This window comes from Ipomoea nil, unplaced genomic scaffold (genome assembly GCF_001879475.1).
Source record: "Ipomoea nil cultivar Tokyo-kokei standard unplaced genomic scaffold, Asagao_1.1 scaffold0457, whole genome shotgun sequence".
NCBI lineage: Eukaryota > Viridiplantae > Streptophyta > Magnoliopsida > Solanales > Convolvulaceae > Ipomoea > Ipomoea nil.
Window position 1 is genome coordinate 938,744 of NW_017616885.1, and position 14,702 is coordinate 953,445.

At 38.6% G+C, this 14,702-nt stretch overlaps 1 protein-coding gene across 2 annotated transcripts; it reads right to left on the reverse strand.

Annotated features, from left to right (window-relative positions):
• Positions 1–612: 612 nt before the first annotated feature.
• Positions 613–9,322, reverse strand: LOC109172979 (receptor-like kinase TMK3). Of its 2 annotated transcripts, none has more exons than XM_019322226.1 (2): positions 6,490–9,322; positions 613–623 (listed from the first exon to the last, which is right to left on the reverse strand). In XM_019322226.1, the coding sequence occupies exon 1, from the start codon at positions 8,924–8,926 to the stop codon at positions 6,497–6,499; it is 2,430 nt and encodes an 809-aa protein (XP_019177771.1). In that variant the 5' UTR covers positions 8,927–9,322; the 3' UTR covers positions 613–623; positions 6,490–6,496. The 2 variants fall into 2 exon arrangements, with proteins under 2 accessions (XP_019177771.1, XP_019177770.1); XM_019322225.1 differs by lacking the exon at positions 613–623 and adding an exon at positions 5,660–6,442 and having other exon boundaries at positions 6,538–9,312.
• Between the last annotated feature and the right edge of the window lie 5,380 nt (positions 9,323–14,702).

Here is a 14,702-nt window from a genome sequence, read left to right on the forward strand (position 1 = left end):
TATATCTTCCGTTTCTGACACGGGCTCGGCGCGGGGCCAGGCCTCTTTTTCTTTGAAAATTTTCTCCGCGATCGTGTGGACCTGTAGGTCCTTACTGCCAATCTTTTTGCATGCCTTCACGTAGCAACTGCGGGCTGCCCGCCGGTCCCCTCTGACGACTCCTATTCCATTGGGAGTAGGGAACTTCATACACAAGTGTTCCACCGATACTATGGCCTTGAGGTCCTCTAGTGCTGGCCTCCCCAGTATGATGTTGTGCGCACAAGTGAGTCTTACCACGATGAACTCCATGTCCAGCTTGAGAATGTTGGGGCGCGTGCCTATCTCCACGGGCAGGGTCACCGACCCTTCTGTTTCCACCGAATCCCCAGTAAACCCAGAGAGTGGAGTTCGTACCTCTTTGAGCTGGCCTCTAGGTAGCCCTAACTTGGTGAAGGCGTCGTAGTACATCACATTAACCAAGCTTCCCGTGTCGACCAAGATGCGATGTATGATCATATCATTGATGTCCATCTTAATCACTAGTGCGTCGCGATGGGGTAAGGGGCCCTCGGGGAAATCCTCGTCAGAGAAAGTGATGACCTCCTGCCTCTGTTTCTTTCCTTTGGGAAGACTCACCACCTCTCCCACATACAACTGTCTGCTCCATTTCTTCATTTCTGTGGGTGTGTCGCCCCCGCAGGTCCACCATAGATAAAGTGTATGATGTGCTTCTTTTGTCGTCTGGGCGCCACGTCGGTTTCCTTCTCGCTATCATCCTGCTCAGATATCTGGCCATGTTCTCTTTTCTTGGCGTTCGAGGTGGACGGCTCAACGCCATCCTCCTTCCTCCAGACATTTTTTGGTGGATTTTTTTATGGATCGTGTTGCGGCTGTTGCTGCTGCTTAGACCGCTTGACAAAATGTCGGAAGTAGCCCTGCTGGATGAGTTCTTCTATTTGTCTCTTCAGCACGTACATTCATCTGTGTCGTGCCCGGGTTGCCTATGGAACCTGCAGTACTTTGTTTGGTCTCCTTTTGGGGAGACCTTCATGCACTCTGGTGGGAACTCCACTATTCCCATCTCCTCAGCCTGTTTTAGGATGACACTGACGGGATGGGTAAGAGGAGTTAGATTACGCAAGGGGACCAGGCGAGGCCGTTCGTGGTCCCGGCCTTTCCCTGCGACCGGGTGGTTCGAGCGTGGTGCCTGGCTGGGCGGACCGGCTTTCCCAGGTTTCCCACTTTTCCTGCCGTCCTCCTCATCTTTCTTCTTCCTGTCGACGTCCTCTACTTCGGCATAGTGGATAGCCGTCCTCATCAAATCTTCGTAAGAACGGGGGTGGTGGGCATTCAACTGCTTGTGAAAATATCCCGATCTCAAGACATGGATAAATATCGGGATCGCCGCCTTGGAGTCGAAATCGTAGACATTATTGACTTCCTTTTTCCATTTGATCAGGAAGTCTTTGAGGCTCTCGCCCCTATCTTGCTTTACTACACAGAGGTGAGAGAAGGGTTTCTTACGATGTATGCTACCGGAGAAGTATGTCAGGAAGCTCTTGGACAACTCCCCAAAATTCTGGATCGACCCGTCCGGGATGGTGTTGAACCAGTCTTGGGTCGTTCCATCCAGGGTGGACAAGAACGCCCGGCACATGATGGCGTCCCCTGCCCCGATCATTACCATAGCAGCCTTGTACCTCGTCATGTGGACACGTGGGTCAGGGGCTCCCGTGTACGCCTTGATGGCGGGTAACCTGAAGTCCCTCGGCAGAGGTACGTCCATGATGTTTGGGGAGAACGGTGTTGCCATCCGTACCTCGGGTTCCGGCGACTGCTCCCGTGCCTCCACCCTTCTTGCTAACTCCTCGATCCTTCCCTGCAGCCTCTCGACCAGGGCCGACTCGTTAGGGTGCCGGCGCAGGGCCGGCTGCCGCTCCTCCATGTGTTGGCGTGGAGCTAGTTCATCGATGTGCCGTCCATCTGAGTGTCGACGCGGAGCTGGTTCCTCGACGTTTCATCCATCCAAGTGTCGGTGTGGAACCCGCTCATCAGCGCGTAGCTCGCCCGCTGAGTGCCGATGCGGAGCCGGGTCATCGACGCGTCGATCCGTCGAGTGCCGACGCGGAGCCGGTTCATCGAAGCGTCGCTCATCCGAGTGTCGACGCAGGGCCGACTCGTCATCGCGAGACTCACCCATCCTTTATATGGGCGACCTTTCCGCTTCTCTTTCCTCGTGTCAGCGAGGGCCTCTAGCGGAGGACCCCTCGCCACGTGACTCTGGCCTTTGCCGAGCGGGCGCCCCGTGTCCCAACCGTTCCAGGGCAGAGCGGGAGGGTCCAGGTTTCCGTCTGGCCGGTCCACTTCTTTGGGTGCCCTCCCCTGGATCCCCTGTCCTTGTGCGACGCCCTGCGTCCCTCGCTACACGGGTTGCGTTCTGGGCATCCACCCTCCGTGGGGATTCTACCTCTATTTCCTGAGGTCGCGGCGGGACCACTTGGCCTTGGAGTCCCACAGCCACCTAATTTAGTGCCGCCGTCACTGCCTGCTGAATGGTCGCTTGGAGGTTCACGACTTAGTTCGCCCCTCCATTGTTGAGTTAGTCTCAGAGGTCCCCTCCATTGTTGATTTGGTCTCGAAGGTCCCCTCCATTGTTGAGTTGGTCTCGAAGGTCCCTGGCCTCCCGTTGTTGAGCTGTTCTCGGAGGTCCCCTCCGCAATTGTTGGTGAGTTGGTCCCGGAGGTCACCTGAGGCATTGCCATTGTTCACGTTGCGGGAACCGTGGGAGCTACGGGACACCATTCTTTCAAGCTTGCTGTTGAAAGAGGAAAAGAGTTGTGTGCCGTTGCCTGCTTGAGTGTTGGACTCAGGCTCTCAATGAAAGCACCAATGACGGTAAATATGTTATCGGTAATAATAATATTAGAATAACGGATTGCAGCAATAGTTGTATTGCCTTAGTCTCAGTATAGAAAATACAGTGTGTCCCTTGCTAGCTGAGGAGAGCTCCATTTATACTAGAGTCCTAACGATAACAACATGGGACATAAATGGGGAGCCTAAGTTTTTAATTCTCTCTCATCAATGGGGGCTTCAATGCTGGCTTCAATGACAGTAAAGGTAGCACCTGTTGGAATTCCTAACCGTTGGCGTTTTGCCCGTTGGGTTCCCATGTGATGCTGGGTCAGATGCCCACTTGTGATTTCAGTCAGGTGTCAGCCCTATTATCCTGTCACTACTGTTCCCAATGACCATTCAATGGTGCATAGTACAGCAAAATCTAAAAACGTTCATTCAAAGGATAAAGCTGTTGCTTTGGTTTATGAGAAAGCTCGGATGTACTAACAATGAAACGACTTTGGATGACGGTCTGTCACAGTGTAACGTGCTGATATATGGTCCGTATTGAATTTGAATTAGGTATAAATTGAATTGGGAATACAAAATGTTTAGAGATTTGGAAATGATATACTCCGTATATCAATCTTAAAAGATACATTATTCATTCAAAATATATAATCCGTTTATCTTATACGGAATATTGTTTATCTTCCGGAACATATTGTGTAGCGGTTCATACAGGAGCTGAAATGTTCCGAAAGATATATTACCGAAAAGCAAATTGTTTTCCGATAACGATTTGTTGCGTCTGAAAATCAAATATTGCTTTTGAATTCAAATAAACATAATACAGAATATTGTTTATTTTCCGGAAGATATTGTCCAGCGGCTCATACAGGAGGTGAAATGTTCCGAAAAAGATATTACCGAAAACGAAATTGTTTTCCGGTTACGATTTGTGTTGTTTGAAAATAAAAAATTGCTTAGCAATTCAAAGTAGCGTGCGACTTTTCAGATTCAAATGTCCACGCAAATATTTGACGACAACAAAATCAAAAATATATAGTTCGTATATCTTATACGGAATATTGTTTATTTTCCAGAAGATATTTTTCAGCGGCTCATACAGGAGGTAAAATGTTCCGAAAAGAAATTTGTTTTCGGTTACGATATGTTGCGTATGAAAAATCAAATATTGCTTATCAATTCAAAGTGGCGCAGGACTTTTCAGAGTCAAATGTCCCGGCAAATATTTGATACAAAATAAAAAATATAGAGTCTCTTATACGGAATATTGTTTATTTTCCGGAACATATAAAACTTAAAATATTGATGATATATGCAATTATGTTATTACTTTATTTCCTGCAAATATTCTATTGCAGTTTTTTTATAAAAATACTATATTTATGATATAAAGTATTGATTATATATGCAATTCTATTATAACTCATTTTTATTAGATCCGACTTTATCTCACATATTGAAACCCATGAAACGATCTCACAAAAAATCGGCTAACATTTTTACGTTCGCGAGATTAGACTTAAATTTATTACTTTGTATTTTTTTTATTTTTTTAAAAAAGGGTAAGTAATTTACTTTTAAGAGTAACAACAATGATTAGTTTTTTTTTTTTTTTTTTTTTTGAATTATTTTGTAGCTTTAAAAAGTCAATAAAGAACCAAGTACATTGTGGTTTAATGACATCATTGTAATTCTTTCAAATTGAAAATCATAGGTTCAAATCTCATCTCAATCAAAGATGTTGGCGTATAGTATAAGTTGGGTTTTAAAAGTTTAAAATATTTGTTGGCCAAGTACTTTGTGATCTAGTAACATCACTATTACTATTCAAAATAGAAGGTCACAGGTTCTAATTACGTTGAATATATACTATATATGTATACGTTAGATTGTAGTTACCAAAAAAAAAATGTTTTGGAAAAACAGAATCAAATAAGCCCTTTAACTTTGTACGAAAAACTAATTAGACTCTTCAACTTTCAAAAGTTACAATTGAACACATTACCTTGTCATTTTGATGTACCCAGACCCAATAATCGCCTACTCATCGGTAATATCTGGTAATAAAGTTTCAATTAGGGTTCCAACTAATAAATAGACAATTGGTGACCGTCGAATGGTTGAAGATTGCCTTGTCACTGCAAAAGGCTCATCCATTGATGAAGGTGACGTCAGTCACCTTCTTTCTCCGAGGAAGAAACGCGGCCGTTGCCTTCTTCCTCAATTGAAGAAGGCTCATCCAGAGAAGAAAGCGATGCCGGTTGCCTTCTTCAACTGAGGAAGAAGGCAATCACGGGTCGTGGAGAAAACGATCGAAAGTTATCTTTTTTGTAAAATGAGGCGGTCAACGGTGGTGTGTAGCGGTCAACAGCGGCTTGCAGGTCATGTCATTGAACATGTTACTAGTAATTAGGACTTATTTGACTGCTTTTAATAAATTGAAGTGCTTAATTACACATTTTTAAAGTTTTGAAGTCTAATTACTATTTCGTATAAATATTTAAGGGTCTATTTGGCATTTTTTTTTTTTCGAAAAATAACCCTCTTTGGGTTTTTAAAGTTTCAAAAGTTTAAAACTTTTAAAACCACAAATAAATAATCTTTACCCTACCTCTGCTGAGTTAAAGAGAATTATACCTAAAACAAAAACTAATGTTTTATCTTCTCTCTAGTGTTCTAGACAAGTAGACAAACTAGAGACTCAACATTTGATCAATATTATCATCAAAGACAAGAATTATAGGACAATGGAAATATCCAAAAAGAAAATTGTAAGGTTAGTCAGAGACTAGGTTCTTAGAGTAACCAGTAAAGAAACTCACAATTTGCTTTCATTTACCATTGTTCTATATCTACATCACATGGAACTCACACCCTACACTCCTCCCTTCACATACTGCAAGTTTTCAATTCCAATTTTCACTCTCCCATCAATGAGATACAATTAATCACAACCTCATGAAATTAAACACAAAAACAAGAAGATGGTTCTATCTATACACCTACTGAGCTGGAGAATTAGATAATGGCAGCACACCACATACATACATACATACATACATACATACATACGTCCTCGTCGTCTATCTACCATCTGCAGAAGTAAAAGACTCTGCAAATCCAGTAGGCCTAGCGGGGATACTGCCCTTGCTGTCCCCGAGGTCCATGTAGCTCGTGTCCTTCCCTTCGGCTTCCTGCCAGCCCTTCACCATTTGGTTGAGCGGGAGGCTGTAATCGATACCGCAGTACTCCTCTGGATCGTCATCAATAGGCCGCCATTTCTCCACGAGCGGGGCAAGCACGTTCACTGCATGCCCCATATCAGGCCGCTGGCTAGGCTCTCGAGCAGTGCAGTGACCAGCGAGTTCAGCAACGGTTAGGATGCTATCGAGTGTGCCCTCTTTGGCATCTAGCGCCGGATCAATTGCAGCCCTGAGCCTCTCTTTGCTCGACTTCACATTCCAGAACCAAGTCACCAGGTACTGGCTTTCCTCGGGCCTATCCTCATCCAGCGCCATCATTCCAGTCAATAGCTCCATTAGCACAACACCGAAACTGAAAACATCTGCTTTCGTCGTGATTTTACCAGTAACTGCATCAAATCATCAACACAAACAGGTCGAGAAAATCATCAGACACAATGAAATTAAAGGACGAGTAATAAATTAAAACAGAAAATGTAGGTACCTGCATATTCGGGTGCTAGATAGCCAAATGTTCCAGCCAACCTGGTAACCACGGACTTCTCGGCATCGGGAGCAAGTTTCACCAATCCAAAGTCTGATATTTTTGCTCTGAAATCATCTCCAAGTAAGATGTTCGAGGATTTGAGGTCTCGATGTATGAAGCTTTGATGAGCAAGAGTGTGTAGATACTCCATTCCTCTCGCAACATCTAAGGCAATGTTTAACCTCCTCTTCCAAGATAAAGGCTCTAATTTGGAGTTTTTCCAGTGGAAAAGGTGTTTGCTGAGAGCACCTTGCGGCATGTACTCGTAAACCAAGAGTTTTTCATTGCCTTCCACTGAATATCCCAGAAGTGACACTAAGTGCCGGTGTCGAACTTTGGAAAGAACAGCGATTTCAGACTGAAATTCATCCAAGGCTTTGCTGCTAACAATTCCACCTTCCATTCTTTTCACTGCGATTGTGGTTCCGTCCTCTAGTTCTCCTTTGTACACCACGCCAAAACCGCCACGCCCGAGTTCATTCTCGGGGGCGAAATTCTTGGTCACGTTTCGTAGGACTTGAACTGATATGACTAGATTTCCAGCTTCAACCAGGTGAGATTCGCCGCTGTGTAGACTTGCAGAACCACTTCCAGTTAAAGAGGAAACGCTTCTTCCATTGGTATTACTTGCGACTGCAATCTTGACTACACGGTCCGAATCAGATGGATCTCTAGGATGAATCACGAGAGAGGCTGGAGGAGCCTGCGGGTTTCTGTCATTACGCTTCTTACAGGCGTAAATAGACATTGGCACAGCCAAAAAGACCAAAAGTGCAAAGCTTGCAACCGGAGCAACTACCACAGCTATTCGAGACTTTGTGGAGCTTTTTCTTTCCACAACGGGAACGACATCACTAGAACTCGAACCTTTAGTAGAGGGCACCGATGAACCACCAGAGGAGGTGTTGTTTTTTCCAGAAGGATTAGAATTCATTAGAGAGTTCCCATCTAACAAAAGTTTCATAGAGGATAGATTGAAATGTGGCAAAGGAGGGGAAAGGTTATTGTTACTCAAATCCAACACCTCCAAAGATTTCAAGGCAGCCCAACTTTGCGGGATTGGACCAGAAAGATTATTGGAACCGAGGTATATATGAGTAAGGGAATCGAGGTTTGCAATCGAAGGACTCAAAGCACCAGAAAGGTTAGACTTTGGCAAGTTTATGACAATGACCTTTCGGTTCGCATCACAGTCCAATCCCCACCAAGGCCCTGCACAAGGGTCATTTCCGGACCATGATTCAACAAGCTTTGATGGATAGTTCACCTGATCGAGAAATTCAAGAAGCGACACGACTTCTGGAGCACAAGAAGCCCCGGGTTGGGTTTGACAGAAGGGATTGGATTCACAAGTGACATTTTTTGCCTTGAACTTAGGCAGAGGACCCATGAAATGATTATTATTCAAATCGAGATGGTCTAATGGCATATCTACTAGACTATCAGGAATCAGACCGACAAGATTATTGGTATTTAGATTGAGATCCTGCAAATAAGTCAAATTCCCAACGCCCTCCGGGATTTTACCTGAAAAACCATTACCATGAAGCCACAAGCTAGTGAGTGAGGTCATTGTTGCCACTACATCTATTGGGCCACTCATCTTTTCACCAGACTGGTCATTCAACCAAAACATCTTCAGCATAGAGTCCTTGAAGCTCCCCGGAATGGCCCCCCAAAGGCGATTCGTGGACAGCAACAAAACCTCCAATGATGACATATTTCCCAAAAACTCAGGCAAAGGGCCAGCCAAGTTGCAGTTGATGAGTGTAAGATTAATCAATTGAGCTGAATCTTGCAAGTCATTAGGCAGAGACCAGCCAGTGGAGGCATTGAGGGGATTACCATCAAGTGCCAACACCTCCAAATTCACAAGCCCTTTGAAGAAATCAGAGGGAATGGTGTCAAAGCTGTTGAAATCCAAATATGCATACTGCAATTGGGACAAACCACTCAAAGATGGCAACTTTCCAGTGAATTGGTTCTTTTGCAGGCTTAAATGTGTTAATCTGGAGAGTTGGTTCAAGTTGTGAGGCAAAGGGCCTCTCAAACCCAACCCCATAACATTAATCTGCTCAACCCTACCCTCACTGCACACCAAATGTGGCCAAGCAGGAGAGCCACAAGGGTCACCCCCATCTGCAGGCCACTTCAACACCTCAGGATTCTCCAACCCTTTTCTAAACTCACCCAAAATAGCCAAGTCATTTGGGTCTGTCACACTAGAAACAAGTGAAACAAGAGAGAGAGAAAGGGTTACAGCAAACCGGAGAGCAGCCTCCATGGATGATAATCTCTGATTCTCTGAAGCTCCACTCCACACTCCCACTGAGACCTTCAATAACATGTGGGTGTTTTCTTGAAAGAACAAAACCCAGTGTCAAATCTGGGATGTGTGGAAGATGGATAACATGGGGCTGCCCCCAAAAGGAGACAGAGAGGAAAAGCAAAGAGAGGGTGATGATAGGAGTGAGAAAGTAAACACTGCTACTAACAGTACGGACCTCTGCAAATAACCACAACCAAGGAAATTGGAGTACAAAGAGAGAGCAAATGGGGAAGTACTAAAACATATAGAGCATTAAATCCAAAAAAAAAAGAGCAAAACACTAAAAACAGTGTTCTGAAAAATTTCAACACCCAGAGCCCCAGATATTGAAATGTGGATTAAAGAAAGCACGTTGAGTTTTCAATTGTGTGTTGGTGGCGTCACTGGCGTGGCACCTGGCACTCGGTTATGGGCTCACTGAGTCACACACTCTGCCATATACGCATCCGTAAGTCTTCATTTCCATTAATTAAACATATGGTCCAGTTCTAAGGCTGCTCGTGGAAGCAATCCACTGGTTTGTGTTTTTTTATTTTATTTATAATAGAGTTAATTCTTTTTTTTTTTTTATTCTAGATTTATAGATCACAGTTCATTATAAATTTTTTTTAAACATCCACTTTTTATCCTGGTTATGACTATTTTTAATCTTTATATACAAAACAGTTTAAATTTTGTTAAATCAAAAACACTTCGATCTTCAATTATTGATTTTTTTTTTTCAAAAAAATAAACATAAAAATTATTGCGGGTTAACCTACTTTGTATTTAACGACATTTCAATAATTTTGTTAACAAATGACAAAAAATGATCATGTCACAATAATATTAAAACCAAATGAAAATGTTTGATAAAAAAGATTCAAAGTTAACTGACACATATAAATCTAGGACCAAAAATAGAATTAACTCTATATAAAATTATAATTACTTGTTAGTTTATCTCTCTCTCTCTCTTCCTTTTTAAAGGAATTGATGTTACATTTTTTTGTTATACAATATTTTAATGTTCATACTATACATTTTAAAGATTTTTTTATGGTTGCTATATACTGGTGTTGATAGTATTCAATTGTATTTTGTACTATTGATATAAGTACTAATAATACTCGGTACAACAAAAATAATATATAGAATTAAATATGTGACCTTCAAGTGTAAGAATCATGTTTCACCTACTCAACCATCCCTTTCGGAGCTATGTTTGTGTTATTTAATTTAAAGATTTAATTGCATTATTATCCTACTTAATTTGGTTATATATACATATGATAAAAATTTGTGTAAGACCGTCTCACAGATCTGTGCCCATGAGACGGGTCAAGTCGAGATGATATATAATACTTATATTAGCAAATGTAATACTAAATCATTAATAAAATATCTAATTTATTACTTATAAGAGAAAATATAATACTTTTGATGTAAAAAATAATATTTTTACATCAAAAGGTAAAATTATTATATTTCCACATATAAAAAAATAAACATTTTATTGCTAATTAGTATTACATTATATATACCCTTTATTTTGTACACAACTTTTAACGGTTGATTGATTCAAATGGATAGATTATAATTGTGAGTTTAAATGAGAACAATCTTCTCCCTCTTGGTAAAAAGTGAGGACTAATCCCAACTGTTTATTAGGGTTCATCAAACTAAAACTAAGATGAATAATTGAAGCTAACTAAAAAAAATTAATATAGCAAATCTTGAAAATGGTAAAATTTATCCTTTTTTTTTTTGTAATACTGTAATTTCTTTACCTTGACTTATTATTTTTTTAAAAAAAAATCAATTCTTTTCGCTTAAAGCACAATTTAGTACTGTAAAATTTGTCCATTTATATCTTTTTTACTTTAATCTTCTGATGTACTGATAGTAATGGAGCCTGAAACAGGTTGACAAATTTACTTAGTTGAGAAAACTTGAGATGGGAGAGGATTTTACTAAAGAAGGTGAAACCAACGTTTATGGAAATTGAAAGATTTTACCCACTTTTGCCTATTAATCTATTATGTTTGGGGAAGTAGTGAAGAATAAGGCTCAAACTAACACAGCCTTATCAACATCAAAATCTAGCTGGCTGCAAATTATTTATTATTATTCGTTTTTAGTTTGAGGCTGATGTGAAGTTTTCAGGTATGCAAAAGTAGGTTTAGGCTGAAATGAAATGCAACCAACCAACCATATTGTTGGTGTATCATGATCTACATTATAAGATTGACAATTAATAAATGTTCATTTTTAATGTATTAAATATTCATTTTTATGTACTGAATGTTAATTTTTAGATAATATACTAAAAATAAATATCATGTCAGTAATTTACCTTACAACATGGACTATGGTCACGGTATAATAATTGTCATTTCTTCCCTACGATACTCAACTAATTTATTATTAGGCTTGTAGTTTTAGTCCAGAGTAATAAAGCTTAAGTGTAATTTGGTTCCTAATTAATATTTTGTTGTAATAATACTCCTACTTAGTCACTAATGTGACATATTTAGTCCTTTAATTGATAATGTTATTTTAGACGAAAAATTCACACATGATTTTGGTAATTTGGCATGAGTTGTAATTGGGAGCTATTTAATAATTTAGGAATACCACATCTATTTATCTCAACTATTAACGATTCTAAATTTCACGTTACGAATACTCTAAACCCCAACAAATATTATCTTCTCCATCCAAAAATCGACAGAATCATCCATGAAGATCATCTCTAATGTGTAGTAAGAGCTTGCTATGTGTTGTTTAGATTTTTGTTCAAGAATATCATATTAAAAATACAATTTTGCCCCCTCTATATTAGTGTTGTTTAGATTTTTGTTTAAAAAACTTTGTTCATCAAAATAAAGACTAAATACGCTACCTTTATGACTAATTAAGGGTAGTATTGCAACTCCTTGTTAAATATGAATAAAAATTATACCTATATCATAACACTCAAGGGCTAAACTTGCAATTTGTTATTATTATTATTATTATTATTATTATTGTTGTTGTTGTTGTTGTTGTTGTTGTTGTTGTTGTTGTTGTTGTTGTTAGTAAGAAAACATGCAACTGCTATACACGTGGGTGTACCGTGAGTAACCCCACTCTTGTGTAATAACTCTGTAAATTACATAATAGACCTAAACTGTACTAGGAATTTTCTATATATGTGACATAGTCTTTTATTACTCTACACAACAACATTCTTGAGAGAGTCATCTTTTTGTATAAATTATTTTACTAAATACATACTTTTATTTAATAAATTGATAATAAAATCAAGCAATTTCCAATAACCTATAGTATTTATTACTCCGTAGATTACAAGTCACATTATTTTAAAACAAAACAAAAAAAAAAATTGATAAAAAGATTAGGGACAGAATGTACTTTCCTTGACAGAAATGAGAAAGGGGCTTTGAATATTTATGGATATACGGAGTAATATTTTATATCTTGATTGAGTCATTGCTCATGATGTTTTTAGTATGAACTTTTTTTTATAGATATAATATAATTTGTGATGATTGAATCATTGTTGATGATCTTTTTAGTACAATTTTTTTTTTTTTTTTTTGTATAGATATAATTTGATGTTACTACTACTACTTGTTCTATTTTCATAACTTGTTTACTTGATAGTAACAACAATAACTTTATAGGTAGTTCGAATATTGATTCTGCAACGTGTCCAGTTTCATCATTAATTTCCACATCCATTTTGCACTTGTTCATTTTTAAGTTCATATTTTTAGAATTAGTAGGTATGAGTGTAATACTTGATTTTATATGTGTGTGTGTTTTTTTAAAATTTTTTTTATTAAATTTATATTAACCTTCGAGTTAAATTGTTTTCCACTTTGTGCATAAGTTTTATTTAAAATAGTAACTACATCCTATATACGGAGTACCAATTATTTTTGTTGTGAAGGTTGATGTTGATTTTGCCTGTAATATAAGCAGGTTGAGTCTAGAAGATGAAATGAATTGTGTTGGATATTTCGTTGGTAAAAACCCAATAATAATCATACGAAAAGATTATTATTTTATGGAAGAATCGGGAAGGAAAGGGTGAAGAGATATAGCTCGGGTTTGGTGTAGGTTGTTAGCACGAGTCGAGCGAATCACTCTTTCCTTAAAACCTTATTTGCTACCTACCTCCCACAAGTGCTAGGAGCGTTGTAGCATAGATTTCCCAAGATAAAATGTGATACGGTTCAACGTTTGAGCACCCAAACTTTGAACTCAGTGAACAAGAGCAAGGCTTAGAACACATTAGGCTAAAGAAATGAGTAGAAGTAAAGAATTTTGGAGCCGAAACAATATAATTTTCTAGTGAAAAACCAATTTTGTAACCCGCTGGTGCCGACGTTATGTGATACGGTTCAACGTTTGAGCACCCAAACTTTGAACTCGGTGAACAAGAGCAAGGCTTAGAACACATTAGGTTAAAGAAATGAGTAGAAGCAAAGAGTTTTGGAGCCGAAACAATATAATTTTCTAGTGAAAAACCAATTTTGTAACCCGCTGGTGCCGACGTTACACGAGTTCAAGCCTTTTTTCAAGCCCAATTTGAGATTTGTTTGCACCCCTATGTGTGGGAAAGAGCCTCTATACTATACAATTCAATAAACTTTAGAAGAGTTCTTGTATAAATAGTGGTGCACCACTTCCCAAACCAATGTGGGACAAAAAGCTACTCTCAAGCTTTTTTCCCTTCATTTTTCCAACTCAAATGGGTATACTTTGAGAATCAATATCTCATTCACCCATTATCCGTTTTGAGCGTACAATATATCAATCTCTTCGTCTCACTACGAAGAACCTGAATCCACTTTGACCCGACCAAAATCGGAAGTTGACCCCACTAATAATTGTACTTCAAAATAGCCATTTTATGTCATTTTAAGCTATTTTTTCCATCATATATTAATTCTAATATATTTAATGAATGCACAATAAGTATTTTACATACAGGATAAATGAATGAATCAACGGTGGCTATTTTGAAATTTCTTCATTTTCTTGGTTTGCCAAATTGATTGCAACATTGTTGTAGTCTCAGTATCTTTTCAGTGCATCAAATGTGATACAATGTTCTATTGCCATACATTGACAGTTTTAATGATGAGTTTTAAATTTAGCTATATAAGATAATGATATAATTAACATTTACATATTATTATCAACATAAAAGCATACCAGTCCTTTAGGTGTTATGCTCGCGATTCATTTGGTTCAACCATTATTGTGTGAATGAGTTATTATAGATAAAGAAATCACTAGTTTAAGGAATAAGATTAGATAGAGTAGTAAAAATTTGAACATTTTAATTATGATGTAGTCCAAAGATATTACGAGTTAGTTTCCCGCTTCAATTTGTTGGGTTATTTGAATACTCTTTTTGTCAGCAAATCCTCCCAGTAGTTAACATGATTGGATTCAAACTTTTTTATTTTTATTTTTTTTCATGGTATTAATAAAATACTTGGTAAATAAATATATAACATTATTTTTTATTATAACTTTGATATTTAATTACAAGATAGTGTAAAAAGAAGATAACGGACAATGTAATGAATACGAATTGATTAATTTGAATGTAAAAAATCTTTGCATTGAGAAAAATAAAAGACAATATAACTAATGAAATTATTTCTCTTATTTAATTTATTGATAATGAATAATTTATTTTTTTTAAAAAAATAAAGACATTGTAGATACATAATTCTAAATTAAAGAAATGCATATGTATCATTTTTCGTTGTAGCTAATAATTTATTTAATT

Coding starts and splice junctions, on each gene's coding strand:
- LOC109172979 (XM_019322225.1), bottom strand. CDS start 8,926: ATGTTATTGAAGGTCTCAGTGGGAGTGTGGAGTGGAGCTTCAGAGAAT. Junction 6,443..6,537: donor TCTAGCACCCGAATATGCAG/GTACCTACATTT, acceptor GATTTGATGCAG/TTACTGGTAAAATCACGACG.